The sequence below is a fragment of the Corvus cornix genome, chromosome 2, assembly GCF_000738735.6.
Source record: "Corvus cornix cornix isolate S_Up_H32 chromosome 2, ASM73873v5, whole genome shotgun sequence".
NCBI classification, from domain to species: Eukaryota; Metazoa; Chordata; class Aves; order Passeriformes; family Corvidae; genus Corvus; species Corvus cornix.
The window spans coordinates 16,106,739-16,128,074 of NC_046333.1; the positions used below are offsets into that span (position 1 = coordinate 16,106,739).

General features: G+C 40.0%; 1 protein-coding gene across 1 annotated transcript; it reads right to left on the reverse strand.

Moving 5' to 3' along the window:
- Positions 1 to 1,540: 1,540 nt before the first annotated feature.
- On the reverse strand, positions 1,541 to 16,007 carry RAB18 (RAB18, member RAS oncogene family). Its single transcript, XM_039549171.1, has 7 exons — positions 15,877 to 16,007; positions 13,197 to 13,252; positions 7,917 to 7,978; positions 6,116 to 6,188; positions 4,483 to 4,601; positions 4,336 to 4,402; positions 1,541 to 2,818 (listed from the first exon to the last, which is right to left on the reverse strand). The coding sequence occupies exons 1-7, from the start codon at positions 15,942 to 15,944 to the stop codon at positions 2,640 to 2,642; spliced, it is 624 nt and encodes a 207-aa protein (XP_039405105.1). The 5' UTR covers positions 15,945 to 16,007; the 3' UTR covers positions 1,541 to 2,639.
- Positions 16,008 to 21,336: the final 5,329 nt, after the last annotated feature.

The following is a 21,336-nucleotide window of genomic DNA, read 5'->3' on the forward strand; positions in this document are numbered from 1 at the left end:
TTGTGGTTTAGTGCTTTAGTGTATAAAACTCCCTGCCACAGACATGGACACATTCTCATTTGATGAAGAGACAACAGCTCTCTCCATTATCCCTCTGCAACCTACTGAGGTATGGTGAAGGACCTCTTGCATGTAACTTCTCTGGATGCAAAACCCACTATTCCACAAATAGGCTAAATCAGTTTTGAGCAGAGCTTATGATACAGCTCGTAGCAGTTTCAGATACACTTATATTACAACTACAACAGTGGATATGCACTTGGAGATAATCTGACCTACAAAGGGGGGAAAAATCTTGGGAAGCATGGGAACAGATTTATTTGAAAGATGGCAGCTCCAGAACCCAACCCTGCATTAAAAAAAAAGGTGAGAGAAAGAATTTAAAAATGTAGCAGAGTAACTGTTGCTAAATTTGCTTCAACAAATACTGAAAGCACAGGAACCCAGCCTTCCAGTGCACAGCTTCTTGACAGAGCAATGATGAAGTGACACACTAGGAAAAACATTCCCGAGAGACATAACTAAACAGGCTTAAAAGATGAAGACAGAAAAGCTAGCTGCAAGTCAATCAGAAAACATCTACTTAAAAAAACAAGAAAACCAAACCTCTAACTGCTCTCAGTCTCACTACCTATGCTGTTTAAGAATACTTCTCTCCCAGAAATATTTTGCAAGGAATAAATGACTTAATTCTTTTGCAGAACAATACCCACTATTCAGAGTGCTCTGCCATTCCCTTCCTCTGACAAAAGCTGTCAGATCTGGCAAAGGCAGAATAAAAGATGAATCCAGGTCCTGTGATAAAAGGACCTTTTGTGAGAAACCAGAAGTTAAGTCTCTTCTCAGCATAAGGATGCACCCAAACTAAGGGGGAAACAAATACGGAAATAAATTCCAGGCATCTGCCAGCACTATGATACTTGCCAACTATTGCTGACAAAATAAAGTTATTCAGTTTTAACTCACCTACAACTTTCCTCTACTGTGAGCCTACAAAAACAAAAATCCTTTGACCTCAATGCTAGCAAACAAGACTTGCTCAGCCCACATACTCTGCATGCAACAGTAACACAAATCTATGATTTTTAGTATAATGTTTATGCATATTTAATATTAATTACATTTACATATTTTAATTATCCTACTACATTAACAATACTAGATACAATATTTAGTAAAAACAACTAGCATGGTTAAGTCTTCAAATTTTGGTAGTTTTCTATCAAGTATAAAACAGAATAGAAAACAAAGTTACCATGAAGAGGAAAGCGTATTTTAACAGAAGCAGCCAAGACCTGTTGCAAAACACAGATCATGTATGCTGACATTTAGACAAAACCCTGCAGTAATAAAAGGTACTGTCATTCACTATATTTACAAGAAACTGCCTAATAGTTCAGTTACCGACTGCACTACAGTGATTATTTTAAAAAACCCACAGAGCACAGCATCTTGTCCTTCAGAAATAATTTGTACGTACGAAATGACCTTGTTTAAACCATATGTGCTAGAAAATATAGAACTCTGCAATAGAAAGATGTTAAAAAAGTTGAATACTGTGGAAAAAAATTTATTAAGTCTATACAAGTCTTCTGAAACAAACCATTGGCTTTGATACAGTAAATTCAAGTGAATACTCATTGCAATAGTATTTTTTCATACAGAGATCAAGAAGCCCTATAGCTTCCCATTTAGTGTCTGTGACAGAAGTTTTATTTCTGAATAAGTAGCTGCACAAAGCAGACGTGATAAGAGATCTCACAGCCACAGTGAGCTACAGTTGAGATAAACTTATATTACAAACATTTCAGAAAATTAAGAATCCATACTGAAGTGTGGCAAATGGATTCACAATGAAAGAACAATGACATCACTCACACCCCTTGCCAATAATGAAGACTTTCTGCAGCAAGCTAGAGCAGACCATCATAAAAACCTAGAGTGCAAGAGTACCACAAATTTAGTATATAAATATCACAGGATTAAAACTCCAGTTAAGCCATCAACTGAAGTGATGATTAAAAGGAAAACATGGCATCTCCCAGCTTTGCAAAGGAAGCTTTCAAAGCATCTCTTCAAGAAAGTGCTGATAACAATTAGGGCCTGTGCCAATTTGTGTTTTAGACTCCACTGCTGTAAGACAAAGTTTTAGCAGATTTGTCTACGAACTGTATAATCCTGCTGCTTTTAACACCTTAAAAAAGCATTTACTAGAAGAGATGAAATGTAACATTTACAGTTCATACTGTTTCCAAGATCTGTGCACACTATAGTTCTATAATTTCAACAGAATTTAAAAATAAGACGAAGAGCAGACAATGCAGTAATGTGTTTGTTAGATGGCTTTGTTTGGAATAGTTACACAATTAATGTATACAGTTGTAAAATTTTTAGTGCATTTGTTCTTGCACATTATTTATGCTACTTATAAAAACCTGAAGATTGCAAATTGGGCATGCTTACCATAACATTTTCAAACTGGGAAAGCTGCAGAACATTTTTTTCTACAAGTGTTCACTGCCATGATACAAAACAAATATGTGCAAACTGCAAGGTCCCTAAAAATAGCATTTAATGACTTTATGTACAGAAAGATGTAACTATCTGTTTAAATATGCAAAGAATAAGCTTCCCAAAGTTTATAACATAGAACAATATCCACCACATGCTCCTCCTCCTCCATATCCTTCTTCCTTGTTTGATAACTTTACACCTCTGTTTTGGCTTTCACTCTCCCACAGTCCAGGAGTCTGAATGATTTTTTCAACAAGTTCTTCAAAGGCGCACTGCACACCATCACATGTTTTTGCACTTGCCTCTGGAGAGGAGACACAAAAAGTCAAGCATTACCCTAACTTCTGGTAACATGCTTATATTTCTCTTTCAGTTAAGTTTCAACCTACAACAGACTTACAACTTCTACAACATATTCTGTAAAAATATAGCAGTGCCAAAATGAGCAGGTATGCAGATTTGTCACCACACAGGTAGCACCTCAAAGTATTTCTAATAGAAGAGCTTTCAAGATGAACTTCACTAGAACATACAGAGACAGCTATAGCTTAGCTTTATTTTTCTGTGGAAAGTACTCTAGTAGGAAAAATTAGGATTCTTGTCTGAAAAACCTGGTTGCTATTCTGTATTTCAGTTCTGTACATTAGTCATAACTGCAGTACCATCAGACCATAAGAACCAAGGCTCCATACTGCAGCATTCTGGGTCCATCTCCATGATAAAACTCATCTGATAAAAAACAGTAAGGGATTTCATTCCTTCTGCAGTTAGAAGAATTCTAGGTAATTTCACTCAGGATCCTTACTTTGACCAAGACTAAGAAATCATCTAACCACAGGTTATATTATGAGAACAACAGACACCACCAGAAATTGTTCACTTCCACAAGGGCTTGCCCTGCTTGTCTATGCAGACATGCAGATACTTAATATATGCAGCATGCATATATACAAATATATATGTGCACTTATAGTCTAATTCTCATTTTTGTTTTCATCTTCCATGCACTTAATAGCTTGTGCCTCAACTTTGAGCTTTTATTTCCACATCTGACACTGTAGCTGAAAAGAAATACAGCTGGACACTAAACAAAAGTAAGTCTTTAGTCAGAGATAAAGAATGTAAGTCTAAGTACAGGAGTGAATGAGTACATGTCAATGAACTGCTCTGCAACTGGCATCATCCTGTTAAATAATCCCTTCTGATCCTTAGGTGAAACACGTAAAAAACATATGCATAAAGAACCACTTCTACACCCATGTTTTAATTTATCATTATATGGCTTTGCCTACAAGACACATTTCATTTTGCAGCAAGATGAGACCAATATATTTTCTCCAGTCACAATTATGTCATTACTCAATCCCACCCACCATTTATAAGTTAATTATATACCTACCTATTTTTACATCCCAGTTCTAATACAGATATCTCTCAGGTACCAGCTGTTTTGCTATATTGAAGGCTGGCCACTAGCACCAGTTTTCCCTCTTTCATTTTGCTTCTGTAATTAATTTAGCAAGTCAGCTGGGAAAAGAAATCAGACAAAACCCCAAACCCAAAACAGGTTTCATCAGGCTACAGAAAGACTGTACTCTGCCCTTCATCCTTATGAATTTCTACATAATCATCTACAGTTAGAACAAATATCTGAACATAGGGACAATTTTAAAAAACATGAATACCCATTACCTTTGTGCCTACTGCAGGTGAGAAGTATCAGCTGGACTGGACACGTAAAGACTATCAACCTTACAGAAGTGGTACTTTTCCTTATGTAACAAAAACCAAGAAAAATCTCTGCAAATATCTGTAACATACCTATGAACAACATGGAATGTTTTCTTGCAAATTTGAGGCCTTCATTTCTGTCAACTTCACGGTTTTCCTATAATAAAACAAAACATTAGTATTCATTATTAACAAAATACACCAGCAAATGACTTACTGCAGTTGAATTTGGTTTACCTTATCAATCTTGTTTCCAACTAACATTTTCACTATGTCATTCCTTGTGCAGTATGTTTCCAATTCATTTAACCAGTTATCCAGCTTGACAAAAGTATCTCTTCTCGTGACATCATAAACTGAAAGATATTAGCGGTATTATTTCCACAATATTTTTCCAAGAATTACAGCTTACATTACAAAAGGAGCAAAAATCACGGCTTTTTGAATCAGAAAATTGAAGGAGTCCTAAGGATTCAAATTTACCTTCTATACGAACAATTGGAAAAAAAAGTAGGACATCCACCAGCTCAAATCACTGATGCAGAAAAACTCCAAGCTTCAGCCACCTACAGTTCTCAGATTAACACACCTTGATACATCCTAGCTTACAGACTAGAGACTATCATTCTCCAAGGAATTCTACACTTGCAGGAATTCTACACTCCAAGGAATTCTACACATCCTGATGTAGGATACCTAAAATCACTACACAACAGCTATGCAAAGAGGATGGCATGACCTTCAGTACTGAAGCTATGAAAGTGTTTTTTCCTTTGTTTTCACAACCCATGTGAAGACAGGCATAAACAGCTTCTTTCAATCAAATCTGTAACTTGGCTTGCATGAATAACCTTATTTTTTGGAAGACAGGAAACAAAGAAACAGTCAGGAGATAGTGAATAAAATGGGAGAGCAAATCTCAACAGCAGAACCTTCTACCTCCCGAACAGTGCTTGTTTACAGCTTTCAACAGTAAGTGGCAGGTTCAGTGCAACTATGTGACTTGACACAACATGCTTTGACAGCACCTTCCTATTCCAGGAAGATAATGCAACTCACGACTTGAGAAACCTACCAGGAGGTCACATGACAAATGTTATTCCACATTAAACAATTTAACGGGACACAATATCTTAGCAAGGTTCTCTAAAGTCAAGAAAATTAAATGTACTTCGCTGCCTTTACTTCAGTCAGCTCCTCACTCCTAGCAATGGAGAAGCAGAACTTCAGAGCTCAGTGCCTAGCAAACAGGCTCCCATATATTAAAAAAAAGCACAAATGAGATTTCACTGTGAAGCTGCAATTATGGGTTTTGCCCGGGTCTCTCACACACGGATGGGTGCTTTCTATGCACCCAGCTAGCCTTTTCTAAGTGATTCTGACTGCGTAACATCCCATCAGTTGGGAGACAAATAATAAAAAACCCCAGCCAGATTCCACACTGTTTATATTAATCTCATTAGGAATAAACAACAGGGAGAAGAAAAAGAAAAAGCTGTATCATACTGATACAGAGAGACCCCACTGAGGTGATGATTTTTTTTCCACTCTGCACTTAGTAAGCACAGGCAAAACCAAAAAGCAATAAAAGACGAATTCATGACAGCACAAGGACAACAGCTCCAAGCTATCCTTTCAGATAGCAGTAGCTTTTATTCTCATGCAAAAATCAAGAGGTTCTCAAGCCAGTTAAGACTGACTACATGAGAAAGAGGTTGAGACATCAAGATCCTTTAATATGAGTTGTTCAACACAGATACAAAGATTTTTAATATCAATTAGATATTATATAAAGGCTATATGAGTTTGTGTAACTCCAATGCATGAGAAAACCACAAACATTTGAACTAGCATGCAAAAATATACTTACCTAGGATAACACCTTGTGCACCTCTGTAGTAACTGGGGGTTAATGTTCTGAACCGCTCCTGACCTGCAGTATCCTAAAAAGCCATTCAAAAAGTCCCATTATTTAGAATTTGAGCAGAATGTAGTTTAGCTTTCAGGTATTCTACTCCTAATGAACATACAAAGTAAGATTTAAACTATATTCCGCTAGCAGACTAGCTGAGTTTATTCCATCCCCTGCTGTTTTACTACACATTAACTTTGAGATTTTATGTAGTCTGTCCTGGCAAACACCTTTGAACAAACACCTAGATGTAGTATGTAACTGGATTATATAACAGTTAGATAGCCATTTCTGCAAAGGCATTTGATCTGCAGCTAGTACTGCAGCAACCAGCAAGAAAGCAGCACAGGTGCAGTACTAAGATTTTCTAACAAGCATCACAGCCCATGACAACAAAACCAGTTCCTTCACTTCAATTACTTGGTCCAATTAAATTTGATTGGGTATCTGGATAAATGCACTAACATGCCATAACACAGCAGAAGCAGAAATAAGTAAGAGGTTTTTTTGGTTTTAAGCAAAGTTGAGTTTACATCCTAAAATTAGAACGCTGTTTTCTTATCAGAGATTAAGTTATAGTGCACACTCATTGAAGACTTTATGCATAGAATATTTAAACACCTTTATCCAATTTACCCAGGTTACAAGTGACACATGAAACATTGTGGATTCCCTGACAAAGAACCTGAATAAGCAAACTCGACTTCAACATTCTACAAGCCACTCAATCAATGACACACATCTAAAACTTGTTTTGTGTTATGATGCACCTTCACAAGCTTTTCTTTTCCAGTTTAGCTCAGGATTATTTCTTTATATTTACCAATATGTAACATTCCTCATTCTCCTATCAGTCTGGTTTTCATCCTGTATGCCTTTTTTATTTTCTGTCAGGCTATTGCATTTATTTTCCTTGTCAAACCTGTTTATTTCATGGATGATTACTACTATAACTAAGACCTAAGTCCTGTTTGTTAGTGAGGTATGAAACACCCTCCAAGCTACAGAAACCAAGCAATACACATTTCATGTTCTACTACTGCTTCCCAAGGAAATGAAGGTCTGGTATCTTGCTTATATGAGAAACAAGGTTTTAATCTTGCTTAGTACAAGAAAACACAATTGGGTCTAGCTATTCAAAAGGTGCTTCAAGTCACATAAGTCTGGGGGCTGGTTTACACAATGGAGAATATTTTTAAAAAGCTTGGAAGTACTTTTTCTTCACTTGCCATAATAGAAGTTCTACTTTTAACTAGAACAGAAGTTGAACACTCTAAAGCTACGATTACAAACACTGCTCCTCTCTCTTTGAAATGCATCTGCTATAAATAAATCTGATACTGAGCCTATAAAAGTCTTTGTATGAGGGCTATGAAATTTAGACTAAAAATGGGTTTAAAGAGGTAATGTATGAGCATGGAATTGTAATTCTTAACCTATTAACCTCAGTGTTACAGGCAAAATTTAGTAAAGAAGTGCAACCTTCTACTGATTTAATACCATTTAATTCCTCTTTTTCTCTACTTCTGTCCCAACGAGACCAGGAATTAGTACTGCAGAAGCTCACAGGCAGCAGAACCACCCCACCAGCCAGTTGTCCCACAGTTCATTGCACCTTCTGAATGCTGCAGTATTAACCTCCCACTTCTCCAAATCACCTTCATATTAACAGAAAAGGATTCTATACAGACTATACATTATACAAACCCTAGCTATTCCTAAAGGAAAGCAACACATGAAGAACTTAGGAGAGACTTACCCATATTGCCAGTTTAGCTTTGTTCCCATCAACTGAAATAGTTTTCACCTTGAAGTCCACACCTAGAGAAGGAAAAATATTTTAGTTCTTCAAACATACTACAGCTATCTTTTAAAAAGAAAATAAAGAGAAATGTAAAAAAGATAAAATCAAACTCTGAAAAAAATCTGTGTTTTGACATGAGCAAGAAGAATAAGTTCCATCAGCTATTTATGAACCTTGCTCAAAATGCAAGGTTTTCTTGCTGACGGACTTTTCCAAAAGCCTAAGGGCCTTTTAAGTCATTGACTGAAAATATTGTATGGAAGTAAAGCAAATACTACATCTCTTGTATTAAAGCACATATGCCAGGACAAGTTTCCAAGTTTGTAATTCAAATGGATTAACTTTCTCTTCATTACTCCAAACATGTTCTCCAAACAGACAACAAGGTAACGGTTCTGCTGCTCAGTCATCTACTCCAAGACGTAGCAGCTCTTCCCCCTTCATGCGTCCTCCACCTCCAGGAACTAGCAGCCTATCAATTGCTCAAGGACAAGCTGCACAAAATTCAGGCCAAGGAGAACAATATGTTAGTGACTGCAAATTTAAAGGATAGAGTGACACACATCTGTTTGAGAGGCTCAGCACAGTTATGATCCATTATGCTTTAATTTAACCCTTGGGTTACTAATAGCAAGTAGAAATATGTTTCAAGTATTTTGGAGCAACTTTCACTTCCCACCAGGCAGCAGCTCTGAAATGAAGTAGCAGTGTGGAAAGTTGATACTTTTATGAGAACAACTTTCAAGTGCAACAGCAACCTTTTTGCACTTGGAATTACAATGTCAACCATCACACTCCTTACCAGAAAAAGAATTTAACTATTCTAATAAAAAATGAGTAGAGCCTCAGGATGAGTGGGGTGCACTTACATTCCCAAATTTATGCAGATTACAAACAAATACAAACAGCTGCCAAAATACATTCAACTTAAAGTCACAGAGGATATATAGGATGAGTAAGAAAGTGCATATTATAAGCAGCTTTAGACTTCAGTTGCACTGAAGTTTAAAAGAGCTTTGTTTCAAAAAAAATGAACACAATTTTTATTCCAGTGCTTCACAGCTTCAGCTCACTGAAGTGTTCCCTGAAGTGTCAGGTGTTTTGCAGACAAAATTCTGCAGTGGAAGAAGACCATACTCTATTTCAAGCAAAACTTTCTCAAAGTACATCAACTTTTGTAGTAACTGAACAGAACTTACATTTTTTTCCATGTACTTGGACTCCTAGCCCCTAACATAGCAGTAATACAATGCTCGATACCATTTACAAGGATGGTACATTATTCTAGAGTTATGTTCACAGAAAAGAACAGTTGCTATTAACTTTATTTTAAACACCAGTTCTTAGAACTTTACCTAGTTCACAGAAGTCTGCTATGCTACCAATTTGACTCAATTTGATCCTAGAGAACATTCTGTTCTGCCCACTTTTCAGTACTCAGCAGTAACTTTTAGACTAAGAGAATTTCTTTCTTCCACTGTAATTGCATGTTTCTCCCCCTGAACTCCAAAAATCACCATTTTCAGTTCAGTCAGCCTGTCCAACAGTTCACAGGGCATTCTTTTATCCATTAATCTGGTACCAAACCTGTAACTGCAAATATTACAAATCTATTGGGTACTTAACATGACAAAATACGTCATAATAATTTCAAGAAACAAAACTTTCTTCCTCAAGATAAATATATTATATGTATTCTGAAGCCACAGTATCCTTCTCCCATTCAGTAAACAGATTCAATTATCTTGTGCCTGCACGGTTCTGCAATTTTCATTTAATGGAAATTAATATATACACCTTTATGTTAGCCTTGCTGCTGGTTTAAAATTCACTTTACATTTTGCAAGAGCAATGCAAGTAAAATAAGAAACTAAAATAGTGACTAAACCCCATGTGTTAAACGGACTGTTGAAAAGCAAAAGTATGAAAATGAAATAATAGCATACCAAAATATACCCTTTAAAGTGATTGAGGCATGTCAAATATAATTCTAACAAACAAAGGAGCTCAACACATATAAAAGCCAATTAACAAAAAGAAAGCTTTTAAATACATAGGTTTTTGGTTGTCAATCTGCCATAATGGCAGACAAGTAGAAAAAAAAAATTAAAGCTCAAGAAAATCTTGTGGAATTGACAAACAGGATACTTGTATTTCCTAAAACCAACAGTGAAATACAGACATGTTTGTGACAGGTGTCAGTTCTGACCTTGCAGGAGTGATGTGTCTACCCTTGACAGCAGAAAGCTGACAGTGCTTTCCACCATGCCTTGGAAGGCAGCCAGAAACAAGACAGCACTACTAGACTGTACTCCTGTGTGTTAACACCCCCTTCCTCAGCACTACACACTAACATACTATGGACTTACAATCTGCAAGAAGCAGCTCTGCCACTGATACTGCTCTCACATTCAGGCCAGTAATGCCACGCTGTATTTATAGGAAGTGCACAATCAGCTACAGTGTAGTACTTGGGTTGTAGATAAGTGACAAGTTGGACAGCTTAGGAGTTTGAGGACTCCAAACGCAAGGAAAGCTAAAAAAGTTAAGAGACGTCAGATCTGTGCAATACATCATTTATGAAAGGAATTGCACTGAACACTTATCTAGAATCTCTCATACAAAGAGCAAGCAAGTGAAGCAAGCACGAGCAATAAGGACAACAGAAAATACTGGGGTGCATGCAGTCTGGTAAGATCCACGTGATGAAGCCCAACAAACAAGCCAGCCTCAAGAGAATACAAGGACAGGTAATTTGCTAGGTTAAATACAATATATTGAATCCAACTGAAGCTACTGAAGCTGAACTATTTGCCAAAAGAAGCTTATTCTGCAGAGAATATCAAAGGATTTTTAGTAAGTCTGAAGAAAAACCCACACAAAACAATCATTTAGGGTTTCTTTTAAATTGCACCCAATAGGTCTGTGCAATCTATGAAGGTAAGGTATGTCTCAACAGGTCATCACAGGGGACCAGTTGTGCTGCAGCCAAGGCTTTCTTCAGTATTGTGGGTTTGTGTGCAGTTCTTGCTATATGTTAAAGAAAACCAAACCAACCACAGTTCTCTTCACTTTCTAATCCAAATACAAAAAATATAGTCACTTTAGCCAGTTCAGCAGTCAGTATGTAGATGACACTGAAAGAAAACATTATTTATAGTCCTTTCATTTTGGAAAAGCACCATACTCTTCAGTTTCAACAGGAAAGCCTTTAAAACCTCTTATGTCCCCTATCTCAAAGCAAAATAGTGTTTAATTAGCACAAGAAGAACTCCAAGCCAAGACTCACAAAGTGTTTTGAGACTTTACCATCTTGTAAGTACCTGAAATTGGCATCTAGGGTCTGTCTTCATGCAGCAGAATAGTTACCTCTAGGAACTCACTCCAACTGCTTTATCTATATGAACAACAAATCATGCCCTGAATTTAAAGTCAACATGTTGCTTCTCATAAATACATTCACCAGAAAAGTGGCAATGCCACTGGATAGTAGTTCAGAAAGAAAAACAAGAAAATAAATAAAAACCCAGATTCCATCCTCTACCAGTTAAGTGGGGAAAAAAATGAATCTGCTATCCCCCATGAGTGCCCCACACACCATGCTGTAAGGACTTGCACAGCTGGGGTCACAGCAGCTCTACTGCACAGCCCTACCCCAAACATCAGCTAGATGGGCCTAACAGGGTGATCTATGCCAGCTTTTGCTCAGTCTCTAGAAACTGACTTTTCCTGCCAAATGATCACATTCATTCCACATTAGTATATATGTTTCAGAACTCAAACTCTATCTGAAGTAATGCTTACAATGAGTACTCTTTCCTCCTTTTCCACACCAGAAACAGAGCAGAGGAGGACCTGCCAGGTAAGATTTGCCAGCAGTAAACCTTGAATTGTTGCTATTTAACAACCAGTGGTTAGCTACCACACATGCTGTTGTGTAGTTTGACAAACGCAAAGACCAATTACTTCAGCAAGTAATTCCTTAGTTTCTCAAACAGCACACTGATGCCAGTTTTTGACACAGATAAAGAATATTATGTACAAACACCAGAACGAAAGAAAAGAAACCCCACTATTACAAACAAACAAAAAAATCCTGAAACAATAAAGATGCCCACACAGACTGAAATAGTCTTTAAGTATTCAAAACATTGTGAAAGCTGAAGTAGCTATTCTGCACTAACTTCCCGGCTCACATGGTCGACATATCAAGTAATAGGACCTGAAGTATATATGCAGTGCCAAAACTATTAGATTAGAATCCAAGATTGCTATCTTCACTACCTGATCTATTTCATTCCTGTTTCCTTCCATGCTATTCTCCCTCATAAACTGAGGTGCGGCTACTTGCACAACTTCATTTTTTATGAGCAATGGAATGAACAAAAATAGGTCACATTCCTCCCCTTGGCTTCTCAGTGCTTTATATGCAACAGTACTCCTGAATCTTATTAACATTTATGAAAAACAGATCAGTATTTAATTCTTAGTAAATTAGACAGAGCTGGTTTTGCTTACCAACAGCTGAGCTCAAAGAAAAAATTTTATATAAGCTCTTAGACAGACCTCTTCCTACAGAGAAAGTAAAAAATGCAATTGAAATGATGGTGTGACAAAGTATCTATCTTCCATAATTTCAGTTATTACATTGGCACAGAGCTGCACCACACTCCTAAAAGTTCCATTTTGTTTCCTTTGAGAACCAATCCACTCAGTGTATCCCGCATTCTGGGTCACTCTCCTCCAGCAGAACTGACCCATGCTGGTAGGTATAATACCAGCACAGCAATGACACATCACTGCCTTTTTCCCAAGCAGCTCTAGATTCTTGGCTCTCTTCCACTTTTCTCAGGAGTCTAACTGCCAAGGAACTGATTGCTATAAGTAGAAGGAAAAAAGCCACATTGTAATTTCCTCCCCATGGAGGAAAAGCAGAAGCCACACAGAACCCAGTGCACTCAAGCACTGTCAGAAGTTGGAAGAGTTAATACTACCTGCTACAGAGTCTTAAGATAGCTACCACTTATCATATTACATAGACACAAAGTCTGGACATCAGTATTATTAGTCAAAAATCTGATGGCTATTTTGCACAGATAAATCAGTAGGAGAGTAGTAGTTCCTACAGAAAGGCAGAAGTCTGAACTTCACTACATGTTAGACAAGTCTGAACAACCACAATTCTACACTGAAAATGTTATCAATTTTTCTGAGGTAGTATCAGCACATACTTACCAATTGTTGCTGCAAGTTCTGGGTCAAACGTATCATCTGTGAACCGCAGCAGAAGGCTAATAGAGAAAAGAAAAATAAGAGATACTATTACTACAGCATATCCATACATTGCTGGAAGCCTATAAATTGCAAGTCTGAAAGGAACAGCAAGACCACATAGCTAAATAAACTCACATCTGGGTTTTTTTTTTTTTTGTAGGAGAGAAATTAGGGAAAAAAGAGAAGAACATGGAAAGAACAGAGCAGACATGCTCTGCTACCTGAGCCCATGTCTCTTCTCTGCATGTAGCACCCAGAATGTCTCTTTGAAAACAAAGTACCATACAAGTTGTCAAATCAGTTGCCTGAACAGTCACGTGATCTGCTTCGCAAAGCATTTTACTTCAACCTTATTCTATTTTTCTTCTTCCAGAAATCAGTACAAAAGTAATAATTTTTGTTTTGTTTCAATATTGCTTCATGCAGTATTTCTGTAAGCTTGAGAAATAAATTCCAAGTCAGCTTTTCATCCCAGAAATAACTCCTTGAGCTGGGCACACAGAGGAACAGCAAGGACAACACCCATCAGAAATAAAGACAGAGAAGCTGAGGAGTAGAATTAGCTCCCCACTGTTTTATGATTTCCTACCTTTTTATATAAAAGGACTCATGCACACAACATTTCCCCCAATCCTGATGAATGCATTTGCTACCAAGAGAAAAAGTTACAACTAAGTTTTAACAGCACATCACACCATAGCAGTGCAACGTCCCTTAAAAAAGGGCCCAAAATGCCACTGGTGTCAAATGCAAATATTTTTGTGAGAGACAAAGATTCTGAGCACACAGTTTCTAAAATCATCTGTGTATCTGTGGCAAGTGCACATGGCAGGCAGCTGTTTGCTATGACCACAGCTTCTACTCATTTCCAGGCTGGAGAAACAAAACAAAGCCTTATTTACCTTTTGGTCTTCCCCCGCCTTGTTCTTTTCTACTCTTTTTGTATGTGAATTTAGGAGTCAAGTGCTTTTTAGCACTTGTCCTGCCTTGACAAAAACAGTAACCACTGAAATTCCTTTATTTCAATGAGGATGAGTGACAACTCCAAAGACCAACATTTTTTCTCTCCTTACTCCAGAATCCCAAACCAAATGGTAGCTTTATTTATCAAAGAATAATTAAAATAATAGTAATTTTTTTAAAACCACAGCACGTAGGTTTTTACCAGTACTTTCAGATGGTTGTATCAGGATGCTATTTAAGAGCAGCTATTTTTAGTTACAACCAAAACTAGTTTCACTCAGAACAGACAAATTATGGAACCCTTATACTACTACTAGAATAAAAACATCACTTTACCAGTCATGCATGCCAAGCCCAGCCAACTTCTATCTTCCCCACCTTTTTTTCACATGTAGCTATAATCTTCCACAGAGCACAGCACCCTCACAGGGACTATATTTAAGACAGCATTTGTTCAGAAGTCAGGACTCCAGCCACTTACTACACCATGCTAATACCAGTTTAACGTGTGACCTTTCCTAGTCAACCAAGAGGTAAGAGACACAAATTTAGGAATTGTTCAATATTAAGTTCCTGTACCTGAACAACTGCATTGTTATCATTTAATAGCATTTTTATCTCCTCCACGTAATTCCTCTTTTAACAAGTTTTCTGATGTAAAGAAACATGTATATTAATAGGTATGCAAAACCACCATGTGTTTTATCTGCCCCAGGAAAAATTCTTCCGTATGGCCACTCACATATAAGAGATGACCTCAACTAAAAGAAATTTGCTCAGATCATGTCTGTCACCAGGGGCCTACTGTACTAATTATCAATTCAGTAGCTAACTCAAACGAGTAACTGACAGATTTTTAACAAATATAGGCGTTTATTTTTCCAAATTAACAGCCTGCATCTAATTTAGGGTCACGGCAGAGGACACAGATTACTGCCATAAAATGATCAAATACAAAATTACCGGTGTGGTACATTCCCAGATGTCCTCCTGCATTTATATCCCACTCCCTTTACTAAGAACTATGTCACTACCAAAAAAAAAAAAAAAAAAAAAAAAAAAAAAAAAAAATTTAAAAAAAAAAAATCCCCACACAAATAAAATCCCAACCCCTTAGGGCTGGGATTTACAGCTTAACCAAAGCCATGAATAGGGCAGGGAGGAAGAAATCAACCTCAAAGTACTTGATAAAGCCTGTAATTAGCAAAAAAAGCTGTGTTAGAACCACTTCGCTGCGTCCCCATGCTCCCCCGCACACATCCAATGCTGGGTCACTTGTGACTCTATATATACATATTAGGGACTAGACATTGACCCCAAAGCGCTACAGAAATGTACAAGGGCACCTATGTCCCCACGACGCAACGCTGCGCCGGGCCCAGGCCGGCCCAAGTGACCCTGGGCAGCCCGACAGAACCCCATCTTCATTTGTTTGCAGCTGGGCCTGGCAGACACTAGCTCAGGGCCGTCGGCAGCGGGAGCGCTGGGGGGGAGGACGAGGAGGAGGGGGAACCTCTCGCCCACCGGAGGGCTGGCCGGGAAGGGGCGAAGGAGCTCCCCCCGCGGGCCCAGCCCTGCGGGGCCCAGGCCGCGCCCAGGCGACGTTGTCCGACAAGGGGCCTAGGCTGGGGCCGGCCGGCCAGGAGAAGCTGTGGAAGGCTGGTGGGCGCCCCCTCACCTGGACTTGCCAACGCCGCTCTCGCCGATGATAAGAATCTTCAGGGTGGTCAGCACGTCCTCGTCCATCCCGGCAGCGCCCCCGACCCAGCCCCGACCGCCCGACGCTCCCTGCGCAGCTGCGGCAGCGGCGCTGCGCCTGCGCGGGGCCGCCCGCGGTTTGTTTACAGCGGGCGGGGCGGGCCGGGCACTGTGCGCGTGCGCGGGGCCGGCGCGGGGAGTGCGGCGCGCCCTGGCCGTGGCCTGAGGGGAGCGGGGGACGCCGGTGGGGTTTGCAGCTGGTATCGGTGGCGGAATCGAGAGCCGCGGGGAGAAAAGAAACCAGATGAAATGGGAGCGGGTTATTAGACATTGGAATGGGCTGCCCGGGAGGTGGTGGAATCCCCTTCCCTGGAGGTGTTTCAGGAAAGACTTGACGTGGCATGCAGTGCCGCGGTGCGGTTGACACGGTGGTGATCGGTCATAGGTTGGGCTCGATGAGCTCAGAGGCCTTTTCCAGCCTCACTGATTCTGGATTCTTGCGCCACACGAAGGCAGTCGGCCAGCGCTTGCTGCGGGAGCAGAGCCAGCTGCCGCCTCCCGTGGGGAGCAGCTGGTCCGGAGCCTGCCGCCGAAATGTGGGCTCATTTGGGCACAAACCAGCACTGGAAGCCAGTTGGTCCCTGGCACCACGTACTTCTCTACCAGCATCTTAAATTCTCCGTTAAAAGCCCAAAATGGTTTGGGTTTTTTTTAACCGATTCCTATGAGAAAGCCTCTTTATAACCAATTCAGCTAACCTGTTATTATGGCTTGAAACCTACTTCAGGCCACGTGTAAACAAGTGCAACTCTTCTAAAATTAACAGAGTACATGTCAGATGTGGGTCTGAGATTCCTTGGCCAGTGCTGTAGTCCTTGGCCCAGCTGGGCAGCCTCTGGCTAGGCCAGAGACTGACTCCATCAAACATAAACAAGTTCAGGCTCTTCCATAATCACATCAGTCACACAACCAGTCACACTAAAGGAAGAGATCAGGCCATGTCAGCAGTTTGTACAAGGCAGGTGCACTTGTGAGGTCATCGTGGTTTCTGTCAGAACAATGGCTGCAGAGGGCACAGCTCTTCTAGCAGAGTCCTGACTGCTGAGCAGTTGCCTTCACCTGAGTTCCAGGGTCAATACAGATACTGTTTGTCAGAGACTGAAAATAGTTCATACCTCAAACATTGATATAAAGCTTTGCTCATTATAAAGAAGCTACAACCGAAGAAGCCTCCCTGAAGAGTGGGACTTTGAACTGAAGGTCAAATTGTTGATTAGATAAAGGGAAACGCATTGTTCAATCATCTCAGGCTGAGGGAAAGGTGTGCATCCACAAAAGGCCAAAGCCACCAGCTACAACTGTCCCCAGCTGAGTTTGGGGTGGGGGGAGAGCACAGCTCACAGAAGCCAGGTTTACACAGACTCCCCCCAGCTGAGGGGGGAGGAGGAGGTTTTGGGTGCATGGTGCAACCTCTGGTGAGAGGCAATAAACACCCATCCTCCGATTACACAAACCAGCCCAGCTGTGGAAGCCCCAACCCCACAGGGCACATCCACAGGACATTTATGTGAGAGGATTTTCCCCACAGGTCTGCACGTGATGCAACAGACCCAGAGTCTGCTGTGAGACAGCCCCCCACCTCCAGGGGACATGCCCACCTAGCCTGAGCATACATACCCATCGGATTCTGTACCTTTTGGGGGGACCTTCACCACCAAGAAGACTAGCTGGAGAGGATCAATGAACATTGTTGGGATCCACAGAGTGGTGATATTTTCCTTATTCTGTCCCTGTCACTCTTTCTGTCCCCCCCACCTATCTTCTTCTTCCTTCCTTCCTTCCTTTCTTTCTTTCTCTCTCTCTCTCTCTCTCTCTCTCTCTCTCTCTCATATTTACCATCAAATAAAACCCTTACTGTTGTCACTGGCATATGGTCTCGTTTGCACCTTAATTCGGGCAGAGGCATTTCTAAGAACCTTAAAACTGGATCATAACACTGTTCTTGTGTTTTTGTGGTAAACCTCTGTTGCTGGGCTCCTTCCACTTTCAGGATCTGGCCTCCTGACACTGTTACCTCAGAAAAAGAAGTCCCAGGATGAGTACAATAACAGTAATTATCCTATTAAACTCTGGAGACATATTCTATAATTAAATGTGCAAATGGCTGGCTGTGTTTACAACAGCACTGTGCCTGTTTGCAATGAATAATCTGAAATTGTTGAAGGTGTGACAGTTTTTGTAGTTTGGATTGTGCTTTGCAGTCACGCAAGTAAGCAGAATGTCTATACTCCCTAGTTTTTGTTGAAGTGTACAGGAACTGTGGGATCTTAGCGTGGATCAGGATGAGGATTTGAATTTGGAAGGTATATCCAAACAGCAAAGTATTCCACTAAGGCTACTGAATCTCTTGAAGTCAGAGAGTATTTGTATTCTGGGATTTGATTTTTTTTCCACTGCAGCCATATAATTAAACTATTCGATCTGGATATTAGTCCTGATTCAGATCATAATCCTATATCTCACTCAGAATGAAGGATTGGTCAGGATGGCATTCATATCTTTGACTTTAATGATGAGCAGATGCAAGAGAAGAGGGAAAACCTGCCCTAAATGAACAATTCCATAACTCATGCTTATGGATGTGATGTTTTAGACCTTCTTAGGCATGCTCTTTGAGAACAGGTATTTCTCCAGGTTGTCCTCCTTCAGGTGGAACTATGTAGTCCTTTCACTTTGGGATTGGATCTGAGTGCTGCACTCAGCCTGTTTGCTGTCTGCATCTATTTTAACTCTGGAAAACCAGGCCTATTGCGGGAACCAGCCATTGGAGAATTAAGGTGTCTCAGTCCTTCAAAACAAGAATATTATTTATTCATTGAAAGATGTACAATGATAAGGACATCTTTCAACAAACTTTTGTATAGTTTCTTCATTGAAGCCATCTCTGAACTGGGAGAGACATCTAACCTGTTGTAATTCATGGGTGCCTTTTTCCTTGCCTGCTTTTCAGTACTCATCAGAAGTCCTTGCTTACTCCTAACAGCTAGCCCAATCCCTTGAATAAGGCTGGGAGGGTTTCTCTTTGTACCATTCATTGTTCCATTTGATCCTGACCTCAGATGTGGGAGGATGAAGCCATAGCAGTGGGGTTAGCCCTCCCTGATAATCAGTCTTCCTTTCTATGCTATGTTGTTTCCTCTTGATTTCTTCTCAGTGATCTCTTCATTTCTGACAGAATGGCGCGAACCAGATCAATTTATATAATATTTATAAATAATTATGCATATATACTTTCCTTTTTCTACATACACTGCTAAGGGAAGCAGTCTGATGGTGGAAAACTAGCATAACTGATTCCAAGGCAGGTCACTGCTACGGGGAGAGAGAGAGACCGAGACAGACAGACAGACATCAACTTTGCACTTCAGAGTTTCCCCTCATGCTTTACACTCTTGTATGAAGTCTGCCTGGTTCCTGGTTTGATACAGGGCTCAGACAAGTAGAAAAATGTCAGGTCCATCTCAGCTTGTGCAAATGCAAATGTATGCAATCAGTCTTCCTGAGCTTTTAACTACTTCAGGGATGTGACAAAGAAGGAAAGACATCTTGACAATTATATTCTGTACTCTCACTACTAAAATTCTCTGTCCACTGTGTTACAGACTTAGCTATATACTTAACTATGGAAACAGGTCATTGGGACTGAGTAACTGTGATTACCTTTCTCAAAAGATGGGAAACTATTTATAGTCACTCCCTTAGGGCTGGGATCTATAATGAAAGGACCATTGCACTTCATGTACCCTCAAGGGACTGTAGAGCAGTTGCATACTGCAGTGTCCTTACACAGCACTGAGAGTAAAGGTGAGAAGGACCTCCATCCAGTTTGTTCCTGCTGAACCAGCTGCAGGGTAACCTTGGCAACAGAGATGAGTGTGTCAGTAATAATCAGTCATTACCATGAGAGACAACCTGGAATAAACAATAAAGAGCTCTCTCAGTCTCATTCTGTATCTGAAAGACACCTGGGAGCCTTTGGTAATTACACTTGAACCATCTGCCTTACTTCCACAGCTTAAATGTGGGGATAATGGTATTTGCTATAGAAGACTGCAGAAACAACAACGGGTCAAGGGAACTAAGCTGCCAGCACTGCTTTGTTTAGCATGAGCTCTGAAATTCACGATGGGGGAGTGTCCCCTCAACTACATGGCTATCCTCCTGTCTCTCTATGCCATCACAAGTGAAAACAGGCCTTGAAATGTATAGGTTCTGTTTGGGCTGTCTAGGTACGCATAAGTCTCAGGAGCATGCACCTCTCTAGGTGTCAAAGTCCTTAATTCATTGGCGTTCTCAAAGACTTTCTCAGTTAGGCCAATCATGCACAGTGTCCAGCAGAAGCTGAGAAGCTCAGCCACTTCAGAGAGGAGTTGACAGCAATTTACAGGTCTCCTGCTGCAAAGACTAATCCTGCTGTCCCGTTTCCACATTGTGAGGCTGACCTATATGTTGTTGTGGCAGTGAGTCAGGAGTTATGATTCACAGTGAAACAAGCATGATTGCTAAACTCACCCGTCCCTCCCAGCAGAGATGACACACATATACAGGCTCATTCTTTTTTGCTGCTTCATGAAGTAATTTGCAAGGTTTGTAAAACTGGCACTACTGTATGTGTCATATTAAGGGAGGTTCCTTTTCTGTGTGACATCCTTAAATACACTCAGCATATCTATATGATTTTACATTCAATTAATAAAAGCGAGGAGTGAAAGTGCTGCAGCAGTCCCAGAACTCTGGGCAGGATTCTTCTGGAGACCACACTGCAATGTAAATGATTCTGCTATGTCTGGCCACTCCTTTTCTAAAGAATCTACCCTATTTTTATGAAGAAACTACACAATAATCTTTCTCTCCCCCCTTTCAACAGCAGCCAGAGTTGGGCACTCCCGTCTGTTGATCTTCTCAGTGTCTGCTTGGTTTCTGTGAACAGTAAGGGGGATTTAAGACTATAAGCGCATTAGCTCTGGGCAATTAAAATACATTGCTTATAGTCAACACAGTCGAAAAAAGCATTGGGGCTGTGACTGGAATTGGCTGTTTGGGGAAGAACAAAAGAAAAATATTGTTTCAGCCACTGAAAGAGCCATGGTTGTATATGAGAATGATATGCCAGTATTTTTCAGGGAAAACCAACATATATTTTGAAGATCATTAACTGAGACTTGCATAATGACCATGAGTAGATTGCTGGTTTTGTGCTAGAATAATGTGATTGATGAAAATAATATAAAAAACTTATTACATGCTTTGGAATTTTATTTTGCTGGAAACAAGGTATAACTTATGAGACACCACATCTTGCTTCTCTGCTGGAAAATGATGAAAAAGGCTAGCCACCTCCTACTTACATAAAATTTTGTTCAGATAAATTGGCTAATCG